Source organism: Rhinolophus sinicus, chromosome 3, assembly GCF_057876585.1.
Source record: "Rhinolophus sinicus isolate RSI-liver-muscle chromosome 3, RSI-T2T, whole genome shotgun sequence".
Classification (NCBI taxonomy): domain Eukaryota; kingdom Metazoa; phylum Chordata; class Mammalia; order Chiroptera; family Rhinolophidae; genus Rhinolophus; species Rhinolophus sinicus.
The window spans coordinates 7,388,375-7,409,084 of record NC_142503.1 but is presented as its reverse complement, the minus strand read 5'-3'; the positions used below and the strand labels follow the sequence as shown (position 1 = coordinate 7,409,084).

General features: G+C 37.7%; 1 protein-coding gene across 5 annotated transcripts in view; it reads left to right on the top strand.

Moving 5' to 3' along the window:
* CTNND2 (catenin delta 2) overlaps window positions 1–20,710 on the top strand; it is an 831,455-nt gene that overhangs the window by 434,650 nt on the left and 376,095 nt on the right. For all 5 annotated transcript variants that reach the window (XM_074329072.2, XM_088796434.1, XM_074329071.2 and 2 more), the window contains 3 exons: window positions 3,679–3,713; window positions 4,097–4,213; window positions 19,751–19,923. In XM_074329072.2, coding sequence (XP_074185173.2) covers window positions 3,679–3,713; window positions 4,097–4,213; window positions 19,751–19,923 — 325 coding nt within the window. The remainder of the gene's footprint in view (window positions 1–3,678; window positions 3,714–4,096; window positions 4,214–19,750; window positions 19,924–20,710) is intronic.

The window sequence follows — 20,710 nt, the reverse complement described above, 5'->3', positions numbered from 1 at the left end:
ACCTGGCTCTACTTCTTCCTGGCTGTGGGACCTCCAGCAAATTCCTTAACACCTTTTAACCTCAGTTTCATTATCTGTAAAATGGGAAAGTATTACTTCCCTTAAAAGTTTTAGTGTGAAGTTTTACTATAAATCAGTTAGACGATTGCCGGGTGTAAAGTGAGAGCTATATAAATGTTAGCTATAAAATTAGTGCTTTGAATATATTGTTTTTACAGCTCTTTCCTAGCATCAATGGCTTATGTACATATTTAGGGATATGTTTAAAGGTTAAGTGTTACTTATGATGGTCTTCATTGTGTATTTTTCTTACAATATTGGGATTCTGGAACTTATACATAGTTCTTGTTAAATACATATGGAATAATGTAATATTTATATTTTTCATTAGGGTGATTTCTATTTTAAGAAATAGCATATCGGAAGTGAAAAACAACTTTATTTCCTGAAATTGAACATGCACGTATTAATAGTTACAGCAGCTTTGCAGATGACTTTTATATTATATTAAATTCAATTGCATAACTGGGAGAAAGCTCACCACGAGTAATTCCTAAACACCAGAAATAAGAGTGTCAGACACACAGGCATGATCCATGTTTATTGAATGAATAAACAGTCTGTTTGCTTTCTTAAAAATCATCCACCTTACAGCACTTTTTAAGAGAAGAAATCAAGTGCCTAAAATATGCAATTGCATAGAATCCCCTAACAGACAGAGTAAAGTGTGCAATCAAAGGAAATAAAATCCAAACTAGGTTTCTCCTGGGACTTCTGTTTTCTGTGATCATTCGTACTTTTAATGCATCTTAACTGTGCTACAGGAATCAGGAAACCATTTAAGTGATTAATTCTCTGTGTGTGCCCAAAAAGAAGGCATCTCTGCTTTGACAAGATAGTTTCATGCTCACTGCCTATCGAATTTTTTTCAAATGTAAAAAAAAAAAAAAAAAAAAAAAATGTTTCTTCTTGCTCCGGTTGCATCATAAAATAGAAGCCGTTTTGAAAGACATGAACAAAAAGTAAATATTATGCAACAGTGCTATGTGTAGTCCTACACGTGAAATCACCCATTATGGTAGATGAGGGGCCATATGACAGAGGATGGAGAAAAGGTGTAATGCCACCTGAATTGTGCCACAGTGACCAAGACGCCTGCCAGCACCGTGCTGTGGAAATGAAGAGAGAAGGGCAGGAAATGCTTATGAACTCAAATAATGACACATTTCTGAGTTATTTACTGTGACGTTTATTTTACAGAAACAAACATTCCTCCAATGTCCGGGTTTTAACACAACAGTGATTTCTTTCTCACTCATGCTGTGTCTTCCATGTTTGTCAGGACTCTTCCCTCCACATGGTTACTCAGGGACCCATCTCAACACAGGGTTTAAGAAGGAATGAGAGCCTGAGAATTTTACACCAGCCCTTCCGTGCTTGGGACAAGAGGTGGCATTTGTCCTTTCCTCTCACAGACTTTCAGTGACCCCCATGTCCATGCAAGGGGGCGGCAGGAAAGTGTGGTCTCCAATGGGCCTGCAGGGGGAGCAGGGCAGGACTTTGATGAGCCCTGAGAGACTGGGAGACGCTTCCAGTGACTTGTTCACTCTCAGTGCTTCAGGTGGGAAGTAGTAATGTGTGTTTCCCTCCAAGGCTTTAGATTATGAGTTAGGAATATGACCTGTGGAGTTGGGCAGATTCGTTTAAACCCCGCAGAGTTCCTTCTGATCTGTGTGATCAAGTTATTTAGTATCAATAAGCCTGTAATTCCCCATCTACCAAAAGAGATTTGTGGTTGTTGGGAATTAGCAGGGCCCCGGTATACAGTAAGTACTTAGTCAAGGGCTGTACTAGTACAAAGAATGCGGCAGCATCGAGATAATAGTAAATCATGCAGGATGAAACAGAACAGTTTTATTGTATCAGTTTCCTGGGGCTGCCATAGCAAACTACCACAATTGAGTGTCCTAAAACAAAAGAAAGGTATTATTTCACAGTTTGGGGGGCCAGAAGTTCAAAATCAAGGTATGTTGGCAGGACTGTGATCCCTATGAAGGCTTGAGGGGAGGATCCTTCCTTACCTCTTCCAGGTGCTGATGGTTCCAGGTGTTCTTTGGCTCGTGGCTGTATCACTCCAGTCTCTGCTTCCATCTTTACATGGCCTGCTCCTCTGTGTCTCTCCTCTTCTCTTATAAGGACACGTGTCATTGGATTTAGGACTATCTCATCTGAGTATCTTTAACATAATTACATGTACAAAACCCTTTTTCCTGTAAGGATTCTCAATTTCTAAGAATTTCATGTGGATACATCTTTTTGAGGAGAGGGCTATTATCCCACCTACAAATATACTACAAATATGAAAGCATTTTCTACTTCTATATTAGTGGGTATACAAGTTTGAAAATATGGATTATAGGATTACATTTCTATTGTAGGTGTTAAACTTTGTAGTTAGATGTTACTGCTATATAACACATCTTTTTGATGCAAGGAAAAGTTACATTGGACTGAATTCGTAATGTTATTTCATGTATCTACTGTCTATAGCTCACATCATCGTAAAACCATTTTCCGGTTTGCAAAAATGGATTGGCTGCAGAGAAAGATACCCTATAAAAGTCATATGTCTCCTGAGGGATTACTCTTGTATTCATTTATATCACTCATGGCTTTTCGGAACACTGATTTATACCAGAATTCCCTTTTCCACCCCCGCAAATGTATTCAGAAGCCATCTCCAACTTACAGATTAAAGTTCTAAAATCCACTTGCTGTTGTGAAACTGATGAGCTATTCATAGACGCTGCTTGAGCAGAGTAAAAGATGTGGTGAAAGTCGTGTAGAAAATCATTCTCAAAACGATGCCTGTTGGTAATTAGCATCTAGATTTCTCAATTATTGACATGTAAAAGGAGGCATGTCAGAAATTGTGCATATATAACAAGAGTTGTTTATATTTAGACATTTTAAATGTATTTATATATTTAATAAATCACTTAAAATGAATCTATGCTGCCTGCATAGATGCACTCTGTACAATATCTTTGGCATGCCCTGTATATGAACAAGCCTTTCTATTGGTGTCATTTTATAAGATGAATTTGTCAAGTGAGAGTTTGGGACCTGTATAATCAACTGGTGGTAAAAGTGTTATAATATTTAAATTACTTAATTTAAGCTATAATAATGAACTGAAAGGAACTGCTCATGTGATAGGTCTAGAAGAAGGCACAGGTTTATTTCATCTTCTTTGTAATGAAAAAGAAGAAACTTATTTCTTTCTTAGACTACCTGACAAAGTCTACATGAGTATTCAGACTTATATTTTAAAAGAACTAAAATGGTTCAGACTTATATTTTAAAAGAACTGAAATTGGGTAGAACTAAATGGATGTGAAAACTATTGTAGGGCAGGCTTTGTAAAAACTGAGCTGTTCTGGAAATTACTGGACAATGTCCATTTTAACATGCTAATACCTGTGCATCAAAAGGGGTATATACAGCAAATGGATTAAAGTTAAGATTGTGCCAAAATGGGGTCCCTTTTCTCAGTAAGAAGTAAAGGGAAGTCCCCTGGACCACCATCATCGCCCCAATGTGCCTTTGTGTCTTATAGCCTCAGTATCCTTGTGCCTCTAACTGATGCATTATACCTATGTGTTCTCTTTTTTACAGTTCAGCAGAAGAGCAGTTTCACTGGCAATCACAAGGTAAAGGACAGCTTCTTGATACACACATTTACTTCTACATGCATCTATTGATTAATTTTCTTGTGAACTTTAGAAAGAGACTTATAAAAATGAAGATGACAATACCCTGAGACTAAAATTAAATGAGGGTGTTAAGAGAGCTCACAGTTTCATGGGAATTAAATTTTCCCAGTTCCCTTGTCACTTTATGTTCTTCATGGACACGTGGCATTGGCTGTTCCTAACTTTTCAGACCGGTTGACCGAGGAATAGTGTGATACCCAATGAGAACACCATAGTGGTAATACCTTTGGTTAGGGTACACTTGATTTTTAAGTGCTAGACTTTAGCTTTAATATGAACATTTCAAGTGTCGTTTATCACTTTAATGCATTGTGTTTCAGATGGTCAGAAGGATATCGAAGATGAGCTCACAACAGGCCTTGAGCTGGTGGACTCCTGTATTAGATCACTGCAGGAATCAGGAATACTGGACCCACAGGATTATTCAACAAGTGAAAGTAAGTCAAATGACCATTATGCTTGAAGGCGATGAAAACATAACAGTGCTATGCCATTATTTTTTCTAATATAATTAATATCATGAGACATATATAATAGAACTTCGAGATAGGTTTATACTTGTTCTATCCATTTCACTCCACTGTCTTCACCTTCCTTCCTACGTTACCTCATCCCCGCCCACGTTAGATTAGAAACTCTCTTAAGCCACTAATTAGCATCTAAATTTTTCACCAGTTATAATTGGTGATTCTCACTAATATGATACTCTTCTTGGCATCTAGACCAGCACATTGCATGAACTCATCATATATGTGTTTAATAAACACAGTGTCTGCTTTAAAATGAATTGACAATGCTTTACTCATAGAGATGATTGTTGGTAGAGATTTTGAACAGTATAGAAATAATACAACAGAATAGAAAAAAAGATTCATGTAATATAGGCAGAACTATTCAATGCTATGCTATAGTATTATGCAATAACTTCTTACATTTCTATATTTAGCTATCTTACATTGCAATGTTCATCTCAATAGAGTATTTAAAGGTTTCTTTACCTCCATTTAATTACATATTTTCAACCAGAGTGGTTGGGACTTAGAAATAAAAGTGCTGTGAGTTGAAACAAGCCTCATTTTAATAAATCATATAATTTTCTTGACTTATTTTAATAAAATCCCACGAAAACCAAAAAAAATTAGACCATTAAAACATGCTACCTTGATAGTTTCTACATTAGAAATCAGTGGAGCATTTTATTCCTTGATTTAAACAAAAATAATTTCCTTGAATGCTCATCAAGCTTTGCTTTAGAAAAGGAAGACATAAGAATATAATAGTGTACTGATCTTGAAACCATTTAATTTACATATTAGTTTATTTTCTCTATAATCTTTATAATACCACTATCCTTAGGATAACACCGTCATGCATACTCAGATTTATTTAAACCCATATGCATCTCTTCGATAACACTGCTGAAGTAAGACGCATGATTTGTATTATTCTTGTTCTCAGTATTTTATATTTTTAAATGCAGGATTGTTACATAAAATGTAGGATTGTCTTTTCTCTGAGTCAATAAATATATTTCTCTTGTAGCAGTAGTTGTAGTTACAACTGTAGTTAATTAATATTTGAGGTACATGTACTCCATTAGAGAGCAATAAAGCAGAGATAAAATAATTTGTCTTGGGAGGGAGAACAATGTTGGATATCTCATTTTTCAACATAATAATAGACAGACATTTTATTATGAGTTTAAGATAAGGGATAACTTTTAATACCTGGAAGGTATAGAAAAAACGGGAGAGTAAAAAGAGAAAAACCAATTCAAAAGAGGTGCATCAACTCTATCAATGTAGCACTACATGTAAGCACTGGATTCCTCTGTGGAAAGAATGAAAATTCAAATTTGTAATAAACAAAGACAAAACAGTGATATGATATTTATGAGACAAGTGTCTCCTATTAGTGTCTCCCTCCCAAGACACTACTAGTAATGAAGTAAATATTGAAATTAAAGGAGTAGACATAGTATTGACAGCAAATACAAAAAACACAGAGTGGGGTTGGGAAGAAAATGTGAGATGAAGTAGAATTTCCTGCAGAAGCACCAAGCTAGGTCAAAGAAGAAGTATATAGTGAAAATAACTTGTAAAGATGTGATAAACTCATACTAAAGTCTAATGAACATGTATGTACCAAACAACATAGCATCTGGCTATCAAAACAAAAAAATACTTTAAAATGAAAGAGGTTGATGACTATCGTGAATATTTCAGTGCACATTTATCAGAATCAGACTAGCACTAGAACAAAAAGGCACAGAAAGTTGGAATACATAATTAACAAATTAATGTATGAAATTAATTTAAAGTTACATTTGTTGAATGATAATATACATTTGTTATATATGTCCAAGGAATATTTACAAAAATTGATCAGGTACATGATAAAGACAATCCTAAAAATTAAAATGTATAGGCAGGCCACAGTCTTTGATATAATCCAGTAGAATTAAAAGTAAATAATAAAAAATAATAAAAAATATAATGATATTAAGAAACAGACTTTTGATATCCACTGAATCAAAATTGTTAACAGCTGAAGTTTTGTTTTTCAGAAAGGTTAGTTATGTTATTATGTACTGAATTATCTGTCTGAAGACTCCTAGGATTTTAGTTAATTGTTCTTTCTGTAAGCCTGCAAGCTTCCTTGTTTGAAGATAGGGAAGGAAATAAAGCAAAACAAACAACACCACACACACACACACACACACACACACACACACACACACACACACCTACCTCAAAAAGAAAAAAAATAGTAATGAAAATACCACCCCAAAATTTTATGCCTAAGTATTTGAACCACAGTGAAATGTGAAATATTGTAATTCTTAAGAAACACTTATTTGTTCTTAATATTTTTGGAGTAAGTTTGAGACTGCATTAATTGAGTAAAACTTAGGAAATTAATTTTTAAATGTGGAGTATGTAACTCTCATTTGAGGGATCAATTATTGCTAATTTTAAGTACTTATAAAATAAAAATCCCAATTCCTACTTCTATCTGTAGCAGGGTTCAGATGGAAATAGATTCTACTCAAAAGAGTTTAACTGAAGAGAATTTAATTCAGTTCCTACTTATAAAGGAGTGGGCAAGATTAAGGGAACAAACACTGGCTGCTGAGGTGGAGGGAGTAGCAACAGACAGAAGCCTTGCTACCCTGAGTCCTGAAAGAAACGTGTAGGGACGAGGACCAGCAGAGTCAAGAGGCATGGCGGGAATAAATATCCTATCCTCTCTCTCTCTCCTCCTCTTCTTGGGTCCTCCTCTGCCCCCCACTGGCCAGATCCATTCATAAAACAAATGCCAAGGGACCCTTGTGATACCACCTATGTTGGGAAAAGGGTGGAGAATTACTACAGGGAGCAAAGAGAACAACCAGCACAGCATTCCACTCAATACTAGAACAACCTCCCGTGTTTATATTCTTGGTATATAAACTTAACACATAGACATCTAGTGACTCGTTGACACATTTTATGTCATGAGCACAAACCCATCAGATTCTGATAGTCCCTTGATTTTGTGATTATTCAATCAATGGATCATTAGCTAGAACAGACATGAAACAACCAGCACTAAATTGGACCTGGCACGCTGCCCTTGAGAGCCAGTCTCTTAGTGCTAATTCCAAAGAAACTAAAACAACACTACATACAGTCTAAAACTAGCTTGCAAAAGTTCAAAATGGCATGTAATCTCAAACCCTAAGCACGCAGAATTTAATTTGTTGTGTTTAAAAGCTTTTGTCATTTTTCTTTCCAAGGTCTGATTAAAATAAAATGTGAAGCTGAGTGAACCCACCTTCTTGAGCCTAAGACTGGCAGTAACTCCTCTACTGCACTGATTAGAGTGTCATACAGTTACCAGAGTTTTCTAACAGCTGGCACTTTTTTTTAGAAAACGCTATCCTAAACAATATTTAAATAATGTATACAACCTTTGCCACCCGCCACTATTTCATGACTGCCGGCTGTGTAATTTCAATTCTAACAAATATGTGTCACAGAGTCACTAGGAGAATACTGTTGTTTTGATGGGGAAAAAAAGTTACTGTCAGATGCTTGGGGCCATTAGTGTCTCACAAAATGTACAGCTTGACCCAGACTGCTGGGGACCATATTTAATCCACACATCCGTGGAGATATAAACACAGAGATAAGGTGATTATATCTTAGCCAAAAATTAACAAAAATATTTGTAAGTCAAAATCAGAAATAGAATGGACAACTTGAGAGAAAAGAACATATGTTTATAGGGATTAATTTGTTTAAATATTATATTTTGAAACAGTACTTATTTCTTTCTGTAGTATATTGACAAATTGAAGTTCCACCGTATTCTAGAAAATATTAGGAAGAAAATCTTAGGAGCTTCATATATCCTGAATGTTATGGCAAAGAAAGGAATGTTCTCTTATTCTGAGTTTTAAAATCAGAATATATTTGTAAAAGTCAAGAATCAATCATATTAGATACCATTCTGAACAGGTGGAATCCATATGGAATAATCATATGTAGTTTGACAGAGGTGGATATATTATTTGCTATTGATTTATAGTTAGTCATTTTCATTTAGTTACTGTGAATACACTTAATTCTGTATGGCGAGAGGATAGTTGAAAGATCAGATGGTTAAAATTCTTTAAAATATAATTCCATGTATTGCAACACAGTAATAAGAAAGGTGAGAGACATCCTTGTGACGTGAATATTTTCATAATCCCTGGGAAGTGTGGCACCAAAGGATGCAGAAGTGGTTTAGGAATGTCAGGTTTTTAGAATAAACAAATGAAAATGAGAAATATATCAATCGAGTGACGCACAATATTGATGTCATGCTCAGGGAAAGAGGACTGGTTTGCTTGATTTTAGACTTTATTATGGTGGCAACCAGGTCCTTACTTAGGTGGAGACGGTGGAGAGCCTCGGGTGAGGGTACAAGGTAGCCCATCGTGCCCGTGGGGCCAGAAGACTGGAATTCAAGTCCTCCTGGTCCCCTCACTCCACCAGTGATTAAGGACTGTCACCTGAACGCTGGAGACCCCAAGTCGTTTCCTGGAAATGAATTTATTCAAGTTAGTTGAGTTCATCTTCAGATTACTAATTCCCTGTGAAATCTCTTCATCATATGCCTTTTGGTCCAAGTTCTGAAACACAAATGAGTTAGTCCCCTTTCCAGAAGTATCTCATGGTTCCAAGTCTAAAATTGTCTTTAGATACTAAATGCATCCATTTGTTTTCTCTCCCAAATCACTCACACCCACTTCCCCCACTGCCTTTGGTGTCGTAGAGGCAAGGGGACATTAGCAGTGGCAGAAATGGAAGGTGTGACACCCAGATGTCACACAGGGCATAGTACCATTCTCTAGGGTACTGCAGTTATCTTTCCTTCCAGGTACTATCTCTACCTATTTTTCAGCTAATGTTTAATTTCTTTATCTTTGATTTCCTTCTATCACATAGACGTTTAAGAAGCATGTTATATCTTCTCTAAAGAGGTCACCAGCTCAGGCAAATCTAGAAATTGAGGGATCGGCAAAGGCATAAAGTACCAAATGGCCCTTATCGATTCCCTAAGTGAGAGAGAACCATGTAGTTGTCATTAAAAACATCACTCTGACCTGTGTTACCAGGGTCTCCTTGGCTCAAGTACAAAGTTGGAGACTGGTAAAAATTTCTACTAAAAATATAATTATAATTGGGAAACCATCAAAGCACCATAGATAACCAAAACTTTAATATGAGGATCAAGTGTAAGCTGGTGAAAGCAAGGACAGTTTCAGAACTGGCATGAGCATAAGAAAAAGTAAAGAAAGAAAAAAAAAAAAAAAAACAGAGTCAGAATAACAGCCTTTTCCTGAAGGACAGCAGAAGGAAGGGGTCTCCTGGTAGTACCTTATGGAGATGTCTTGTGGGAGTCCCCCAGAAGTTGGAACATGAGAACTGCCACCAATCAATCAGTAAGTCACTTCAAAAGCAACTGATACAATCAAATCTTAATATACTGGGTTTTAATTGCATAACTATAGGCACAGGTAAGTGTTCTAGTCATTCATTTTTTAAATGTATGTATTCAGCACTTATTAACACCAGCAGACAGTCTCTGTCCTTGTGGCATTTATAGTCTAGTCACAAAGGGTTGTAATTAATCAGTCTAAATATTACAAGGTCAGGTAGATAATCGCTACAAGCAATGACAAAGCCAGTAAACGGTAGAGTGGGTTTCTCAAAATGGGCTTCGGAATCCCGGGGGTCCCCGAGACCCTTTCAGGGCTCTGCGAAGGCACTGGTTTTCACATAGTCCTCAGTGTTACTTGCCTTTCCTTGCTTATTCTCACACAGCGAGAGTTCAGGGGACATTTCCAGCGGCTACATCACATGATAGTATCTTTGCTTTATGATTCATGGAACGTGTTTGAAGTTGGGTTTATGCACAGGAATTCCCGCCTGTTCTCAGGAATTCCTTTCGCTTTCCCATTCCCAAATCCCGAGATATAAACTGTTTTCTGTTCTCCACGATGAATCGTTTCCACAAAAGTGACGGCCGATACTACCAGCCTCCTGGGTTCAAGGAGCCAGTTTTCCCGATTTCCCAACCAACTTTTCTTGGGATTCAGGAACGGAAAACTGAAAAAATTTCCCGAGAATGGGCGGAAATTCCCGCCCGGAAACCCTGGCGATAAATAGGAAAAATGTGTAAGAGATACATTGTGAGCAGAACGTTTATTTCCCATTGTGGTATTACTGGGTTCCAGAAACCAATTTTCCCAATTTCCCGACCAACTTTTCTTGGGATTCGGGAATGGGAAAGCGAAAAGAGTTCCTGAAAACAGGCGGGGATTCCCACCTGGAAACCCTAGTTTGAAGTATCCTGTTTTAAACATTTCCCAGCTTTAATCCAGTAAATAGCATTCTATAGCACGCATATAAATAAAAGCTCTTGGGGTCCTCAGAAATTTTTAAGAATGTGAAAGGGTTATGACATTAAAAAGTTTGAGAACTGCTGTAGTTTTAAGAAAATGATCAAAGGGTCAAGAAGTCCTCTGAGAAGATTCTTCTTTTTTAATTAAATTTATTGGGGTGACAGTGGTTAGTAAAAAGCCATAGGTTTCAAGTGTATATTTCTATAATACATCATCTGTATATTACATTGTGTGCTCACCACCCAGAATCAAGGCCCTGAGTAAAATGCACATGCCAGCCACACAGATTTCTAAGGAAGAGTCTTCACAGACTCTGGCAAGTCAAAAACGGGTTCTTTAAGCCAGTATAATTTCATAAATAAATTATAGTGTTTTCAGGATTTAGCTTTTAAATTTTGTTTTCTTCTAAACTGATTTGTATTCATTTTCATTTCTTTTCACAATTATTGATAACGAGAAACACAAGTCTATTATCTTTTGACTATTAATTTATAAACAAATATAATGCTTTTCCTGTGTTTGTACTACATTAATTGTTTAAGTCGTAAATAACCTGAAGATAAACCTTTGCAAGGAAATACTTGGAGATGGGAGTGAACTACAAAACATACCATTCTGTGATTATAGCATCATGTAAAATGCCATGCACAAAACGTTCCTGAGCTGTACATTTGAAACTAAAGTTCTACATTTGAAGTTTATTTTTTGTGATCCGTGTCATTTTGCTCATTTCCTTCCATTGCATTCAGATGTAAAGAAACAGCTCTCGCCTAGTGTACAGTATTCCCTGTGCACTCAAACTTGGAAAAGCATCCTAATTAAGCCAATAACATTGATGGACTCTACACCAGGTTAAAAACTTAATGAGTACTTCTCTATTCCTGGGACCATTACAGTGTTCATTTTTACATAAAACATTACACACTGAAAGCCGCTGACCAGATGAAACCAACATTCAGGAGATGGAGACTTAGAAATGAAGTTTAAAAACACACCTGCCATCGAACAAGCACATCACTCTAAGCTTCCTTGAATCACAAGCTTTTGGGGGCATGGTAGACAGACTGAACCGCCGTTTTCAGGGAAATCCTCGGCAAAACTCATACATGTGAGCTTTTATGTTATTAATGAAGATTAGGGGAAAACAACCAGTTTATCACCACTACCTACTGCTTATTCCAAGTAAGTTTGTAAATTGGCAAGTTCATGCACAACCCGTGAAGAAGAAACTGCTGCTATAAATGAAACTGATTAGTGGGGCAATTTAAACAAAAGTCGGTATTTTTACGCTATAAAGTTAACTTTATAGTTAGACATGACTAAAGTGCTTTGAGCTTGATTTAAATCAATCCAATAATTTTACAAATAATTGTCAGTTTTCTCATTGATTTTGTAATTTATAACAATCCGTGTGTGTGTATACCATATATATATGTGTGTGTGTATATATATGTATATATATACATATATATATAATTTCCACCACCTCTTTTCCTTTGTTCTTTCTTAATATTTTCTATAAAAAGGTTTCCCCTTTCTCTTTATCTGATTTTGCTCTAAGAATTTACTCTCATTTAAAATAAAATAATACTTAACCTTCATGTCATTCTTAACCTTCCACAAAAATTGGATATCAGAAAAGTGGAAATAAATGCAAATTCTCTGTCAGTTACAGATATGTGTGAATTGTGCTGGCATTAGTTTTCATGGTCTACATAAAGATAAGATCTTATATCATTTTGAAAGAATCAATTTAACCTAAGAGTAAGTAAAGAATGTTTCTCAACTTCCTGACAAATGTAAATAGAAGCAAAGCTGCGGCTGTCAGGCTTCCAGTCCTCAATGCATCTATCTCAGTTTGTGTGTTTATTATTCCTCTGATTGTTCAGATTTAGCAGCCTCACAAAACATTCACTGAGGACCCATTGGAGACATTGCTTAGTTCTAGTAGCTGTCTATTTTAGTGCATTCTTGTTAATAACACTTTTATTTTCATGATAAAATGATCCTTTGGAATTAAATTGGTAACTTAATTACCCCTTGAAGACCTTGTTTGGTTCTTATACCTTCAGCTTCCACTACTGATGATGTTGACAGCCACATCCTTTCCCCAAGATTTCCAGTGCATACAGAGGATGCCAAAAAAAATATACACATTTTAAGGAGGAAAAAAAACTGTATTAAACTTACACTGATGGTAACCATTTTGAGCACCTCGTGTAATTGCAGAAGTCAAATATAACTTGTATTTATCTTTTATTATCGATATATAGAATCACAATTTTAATACAGTTTTCCTTTCTTAAAATGTGTATACATTTTTTTGGCAACCTCTGTATAATCAAACTTTGATCTTGGGATTTATTTAAGACCTAGAAAGGTTAAGTTTGTCGGGTTATGTTAGAGCCAGTATTAAAATCGAGCCCAGAGTCCCTTTCTAACTACATACATATGTTCCCACCATCTCCTCCAATTCTGTAATTTAAAAATTAAGCCCGTCCTTCTCCAAAACACTGAGTCCCCAGCGCGCGCGCACACACACACACACACACACACACATCCCCTGCCAATCTTTCTCTTGGAAATGCCCCATGGTGAGAGTTTCTGCTTTTCCACACTCATTTAAAAAATATTTGTTATGGTCTGGGACAGATGTTCAACTAAAGCAGACAAGAATTAGCAACTCCCAGTAAATCACCTTAAAACTTGTAGAAACAGAAGGTGTTTGGTGATGATGATAGTCAGGCCTGTTTGCTGGGTCCTGGGAAGGACCCAGTCCACCTGTGGGAAACTCCCAGTCTTCCTATGGGAAACTCCCAGGCACCCAATGGCATGCCGGTGGTAGTCTTATCCTTCCAGTGGTCAGGTGAAGCGTGTCCAGTCATTGTTGGCTTTCCTTCGCTTCCTGTGCACTTAGTCACTAAGCCCCCATGAACTTGTCTTTTAAAATGTCTCTTAAATGTGCACCTTTCTCTCCTGCCCTGCTGCAGCCACTATCCCAGTTAAGACTTCTTCAATTACTGCCTTCCTTTCTCTGCACTGCAGGAAAGCCCTGGTCTTGTCGCCCCAGCATCTCAACACAGCGTCCTGCTGCCTTCACCATAAGGCTTCAGACTCTCTGCTCTTATCCTACTCCCCTCCTTTTAGATGTGTAATACTGTCCCAAAGTCCTGCTGTTAAACAATTAAAATTCCTCCGAGTCGGTTCTATTTGGAGGGTTAAGGTGGCAGGGTGGGGTAGGGTTAATTTTGCCTGGACAATCAGGCATCAGTACAGGCTGCATGGAGGAGGTGGCATTTAAGCAACACTTCATAAGTTTAAGAATGAGTTTTGAGGTTGACAGAGAGGAATTTCAGGCTAGGATAACACTCTGACACTCAATTCTATTTGGTTTTGCTTTTAATTTCAAACAGACCACTGTAATGATCTATGCCTTGAATGTCTCATTTGTAAAATGAAGCTCACAGGGTGTTGAAAGAAAACACTAAGTGATATATGGGACAGTACTGTAATAAGGTTTTCAGGACAAATGAATGCCAATCAAGGTTTTATTGTTGTCAGACCATGTGGCTATGTAGTTAGATAATTAGATAATAATACTAATAGCTGACATTTGTATAGCAGTTGATATTTTTCCAAGCACTTGCACATCCATTATCTTGTTAGGTGCTCAAATTTGCCGAGATTAAAATTTGTAGAGATAGAATAATGAAGTGTGATTAAGAACACACACTCTGAAGCCAGACTATCTTGCTTGCACCCAGGCCAGCCACCAACTGTGTGGTTTCAGTTAGTGGGAACTTCAGCTCTGTCAACATAAATCAGGATGATAGAACTCCTGATTGGAGTCTTGCTAAGATGTCGTGGGTTAATAGATGTAAACTGCCCAGGACAGTCCCTAGAATATAGTAAGTGCTCAGTACAGGTTAGCTGGTATTACTAGCTTCGTCATCACCATCATCATCACTATCATCATCACCATCATCATCATCATCACCATTATCATCATGATCAGCATCACTATCACCATCATTACCATTATCATCACCATCATCACCATCACCATCACCATCACCACCATCATCATCATGACTGTCATCACCATCATCATCATCATCACCATCATCACCATCAACACCATTATCACCAGCACCATCATCATCATCAGCAGCAGCAGCAGCAGCAGCATTATCACCATGCTCACCATCACCATCATCACCATCATCATCACCACCATCATCATCACTGTCATCACCATCATCATCATCATAATCACCATCATCACCATCACCATCACAACCATTATCATCACCATCATCACCATCACCACCATCATCACCATCATCATGACCATCATCACCATCACAACCATTATCATCATCACCATCACCACCACCATCATCATCATCATCACTGTCATTACCATCACCACCACCATCATCATCGTCATCACTGTCATCACCATCATCATCACCATCACCATCATCACCACCATCACTATCACCATCATCTTCATATCACCTGTGCTTTCATAAACTGAAGGTGGACCAGAGCCCAGGACTGCTGAATTCTAATCCTGGATTTTTTTCCCAACACACACCCACCCACTCCAGGGGCAAGATTATGACCTAAATCATGACTTGGGAATGCCATGTTGCAGGCCAGTGGCCCTTTTTGTGTTATTACAAAGTATGTAGTTTAATTAAGGCTTACTGGATTCTGGGGCTGGTGTTCAGCTAAAAGCAGTCAAGAATGAGCAATTCCAAACAAAGGCTCTTTGAACCTGTGCAAACAAAATGAATACATATGATCATGAAAACTAGAATATCTGGTTCATTTAAGAAATGTCTATACATTTCAGTGTGTGTGTGATAATATGACCTATAAATGAGTCTGAATTTTTACACAGAAAATTAACATGGCAGCCTTCCCACCTGCTGAGGTTGATCGCAGTGATGGTGGACCACAAGCTTCCGCCAACCAATGCCTGGGGTCTCCAACGAGAGGTTCCTTGGGGAAGTGCCACAATCCAATTGACTTCTACTTAGGGAAGAATTTTTCAACTTTAAAACGTCCATATGTGTATATGACCTAAAGTGTGCTTTGATGTTAAATGAAAACAGCTCCTGGACTTGGAGATAGAAAACGAGGATCCAAGTCTCATCTTCATTTACCAACTGCATGACACTGGCTGACCTCTTAACCTCCCCATGCCTCTATTTATACTTCTAAGTATAAGGAAAAAGATACAAGGGTGATTTTTCTCACAGGTTGCTATGTGGCCTCTAGTGAATTCAATATATTTGAAAACTTATTGAGATATTGGTATTGCATTCAAGGAGCTTTGCTCCAGGTGTCTTTCCAGGATCGATGGCAGGTCCCATGTCCCTTATCTCTGTAGTTCCCTTGGAATTGCTCCCCTCTGTCCAGTTGGAACTAGTGTGTCAATGACACATACTCTTTTGAGTTTTACCAATTTATTAGAAAATGGTTCCACCTCCTCTGCCTGTCCTCCATGCCTGAGTCATTTTGAGTAGATACTTGAGCTCAGCTTTGTCTCATGATGGAGAAGCTTCAGAATGGTCAAAGAAGCTGCTGTGACCCTTGGGTCAGTATCTTGGAAGTATGCATGCCAGAGTGTGTCAGAAGATACACTCTGTGACCTAAGAGATATAAATAATTAAGCATTGTTCTATAATGATCCATTGTTCCTCAGTTGAAGTTCCTTCTGAAGCAGTTATCTGTCCTGAAAGCAAGATTCCACTTCCCTAGTTGGCATTTCAAGTCTTCCTCTTCCTTTCCTCCCACCACCCCAAAATCACATTGCCTCCATCGCCCACTAGGTATACTTTGTATCCTCAGGACTGCAGCCCAGTTTCACCAATAGTTCAAACAAGACTTTTTGGAGTAGGAAAAAAAAATCAGGACTTAAAGCGCAAATCTATAAATGCTTTTGAAGTCTCTGGAAAATTGGTATTTTCTATCTCGATGCACAGTAATGTAAATAAAGCTAATTAAGTGCTAGTCATATATAAATTTTACTTCTATTATAAGTAATTAAGCATTGTTCTATAATTTGAACCTTTTCCATATTTTCATATAGCTGTACGTTTAAAACTGGAATGAATAAATGCTGTTGATTTGAAACCTAGTGAGCAATGGAAAAATCATTCTAAAATGCACACAGTGTTTTGGCTACTGTCCTGACTGGTCTTTGCCAGGTGATGTGTCAATGTTGTAAAATGATGATATATTGCTCATTGTTGCAATTACCTTTGTCAGAGTACATCTAGGTTGCATGCTTGAGATGTGCGAACAAAGTAATGAGATAGAGAATCTTGCTTTGTTTTTGTTGAGTAGTGATCAAATGCATGACTGAGTCTATAAAAGATGAGCAGATCAGATTATTTCATGACGTGTATTTCAGGAGGACATAAATCGTATTTTTAATTGAAATCCCTTTGAAAAAGGACTTTAAATCTTCACCTTAAGGTCCTACACAGAGAGCATTTGTAGATTTCTGAAGGAAATTTTATGAATCTATTCAGAATTTATAAAATTGATTACCTTGCTAACTACATCTGTAATAAAGTTCATCACAGTAAAGTCACGCAATCTCTTTAAAAGGCAAATAGCTAGGACATGCAACTCTTTTGTTTTATAGATTATGTTAAACTGTTTCTATGAGATTCAAGATCTCATTCCATTTTATTGGCATTTCCAAAGGACCACGCACTGTTGTATCTGTTTCAACTTTCACTGCCCTGGAGACGGATTGTCGTGGGGGAGGGGATGTGGCCAGGACTTGGGCAGAGTGCCCTGAGAGAAATAGCCCAAGTCAGTCTCAGTGGGCGGCCACACATTCTTGAATAGAATGGTGACCACCAGCCAAGAAGGGCCTTTGTTCTTCCTCCATTGCTCACTCTCCTGCATTGAGCTGTCACCTTTCAGGAGGGTAGGGGACCAAGGGGAAAGCCATTGGCCACAAATCGCACTGTTCTCCCAGTACGCACCTCTTTCTCCTCTTCCTTGCAGTTATTCCCCATCTGTCTCTGCCCTCATCAGCGCCCCCTTCCCTTCTAGAAGCTCTTCTATATCTCAGCTGCCCATCCGCTGGGCCTCTCAACTCTGTTTCCATGCCTGGTGATTTCCAGCAGTGGGGACAGTCTGTTCCTGGCATCTAGAATGAAACTCTCAGAATATGCACTCTCCATAGAGACATCATATATCTGGTGATTAGACCTATAATACCGTCACTATGGGTTAAATGATTGTTTTGCAGGCTATTGCAAACTTCACCATCTGGTATATACTGTTTTCTTGAGACTCTGTATCCTAAACTAAAAGAAAAAGGATTACAATTGTACTTTTGTTTTGCCCTTCATATTGAAATTAAGGCTGAAGGGAAACATTTTTATTTTGTTGCTTGACTTTTTTTCCAGAAACTGTAGAGATTCCAAAATACCAAGTCTTATTTCTTTTAGTTAATTGGCTTATTAGTCAATATTCAAGGATGAAATATTTTCACATTGTTTAGAAGTTCCATCAGAGAATCAGAGGGATGGGGAAGATCTTAAATGGCAAAAATTATGTGAACCAATCAATGCTTTTTAAGAGCGGACACATTACAGTGGTACTTTGGTTTTCGAACATAATCCGTTCCGGAAGACCAGTTGAGTTCTGAAACGTTTGAAAACAGCCAACAGCTAGGCCTCAGGATCTTGCACTCAGCGGAAGCCACGCGACATGTTCGACTTCCAAGGCGTGTTCGAAAACCAAAGCACTTATTTCTGGGTGTACGGCGTTCGTAAACCGAAATGTTTGTCAACGGAGACGTTCGAAAATCGAGGTACTACTGTACTTCTATGCAAAATAAGGCTTATGTCGCATCAACTCTGCAGTTTCATTTGAAACATAAAGCCATGTTCTTTTCTTAAAAAAGAAAAAAAGAAGGAGCATGAAATTTACTTACACTTACCAAAAATGATACTATTGTTTAAAACAGCCAAAGAGGGAGTTCTGCTTCACTTAGGCTGTCACTATGGCATGATTATGCCATAGTCAATGTGTATATAATTACCTTCCATCGAAAAAGAAGTAACTCTGTACCGCAGTTAAGACAACGTGAGAAAACTTGTGTCGCCAGGTCCTCCTCCCCCAACTCCCTATATATACTCCATCCCTTCTCCAATACACAATGGAAAATGGCAAATACACTTACACTCCTTATACTTCTTTTCATTTCCAAAGTGAGGATGAAATTTAATTAAAGAAAATTTGCTTGCAAAGAAAATGGACGAACTCTTTCCAGGGTTTCACATACATAGAATGCAAGAAAATAAAACACAGTTTCTTATGCAAAGTATAATTAAACAATAAGGCCAGGAAGTGATTCTCACTTCTCCATTGCTTGCACTACCAGCCATTTAGCGGCACCCTTTTTAACAGAGCACACCCTTTTCTACTGTGCTCTGCTGTGGTGGCAGATTACTAGCCCTCAGAGATCATGTGAAATCAGGGTGAATTCTACAATGCAGGAAGAGCTGTTAATATTTTAAACACTCAACCCTTCAGGCATTGATGTATTACATCACTATACAATAGAGTTGGTAACTGAGTGGAATGTTTTGAGTGTTCTCACATCCTAATAATTAAGTATGAACCACAATTATATTAACACAATTAACATGCACTATAAGGTAGATTTTTACATTATTTCGAATGTTTCTGATATTGTCTGGTCCAAAAATAACTGCTTGATTAACTAATTTGTCTCACAAGAAATGTCCGTATGTAGGTCAGGATGAGATCATTTGAAAATATCTACTCTTTGGAGAACTTCTAAACCTCCCCTCAAAAAAATCTCATTTAGGAGCTGGAGTCAAATTATATGGTCATTTTAGTTCTCAGAATTCAAAGCATAAATGGCTGGAATCGTGTGTGTGTGATAATTCTAGGCTACTCTCAATAAATAATACATGTCATTTCTGCTTCACTGAGGCTGTCACTTAACTGCTCTAAATGACTTTCAATGCAGGGCCCAGCCTGCTCTCCCAGAGTGCACTTCAGCTCAATTCCAAACCTGAAGGGTCCTTCCAGTATCCAGCCAGCTACCATAGCAACCAGACCCTGGCCCTGGGTGAGCCAGCCCCGGCGCAGCTCCCGGCCCGCAGCACACAAGCCCGAGGGGCTGGCCAGAGCTTCAGTCAGGTATGTGTGGGAACGGGGCCCTCTGCTGTGCTGGTCCGTGGGCTCAGGAAACAGGCGGGGAGCAGGGCTCTGAGATGGTCAGAGGGATCCGGCATGTCCCACAACTTACGAAAGATGCCCCAGTGCTGTCAGTGAAGGAAATGAATAATAAATTACCATTATGGAGTTAGGCTGAATTGTAAACAGGTTTTCTTTAGAAATATCTGTGAGTTGCCCATGCTATATTTATATTGTGCACATTTATCTGTGTGAATATGTGGATTACTATTTCTGTGTGTGCATGAGCTAGAAATCTGGCATACATCTTCATTTTATGCATGCACCTAGAACATTTTTTTTTCCTCCTAAAAAAAGCATAAAAATATTTGGGAGGGGTTAATCATATAAAAGAATATAATGTAAATGCAGCAGCAAGTATGTAGAACTATTCTAGAGGTAATTGGAACTAGTTTAGGAATAGTGATACTATGTTGAGTTTGATTTTGAAATGTGCCCTTAGTTGTTTCTTTAAGGTGTGCACTGGTGTTTATAGTCTCACTGCACGGATGTATTAGCTGTCATTCAAATCAGCTACAGATTAATAGCCATTAGAAGTGGCTACTAATCTGAATGTTTTTTCCACAAAAGATGTAAATGTTGTGGTAGAGAGATAGGTGATGCGTAAACATAGATAATAGATAGATAGATGATAGATACATAGATAGATGATAGATAGATAGATACATAGATAGATAGATAGATAGACAGACAGACAGACAGATAGATGATAGACAGATAGATAATAAAT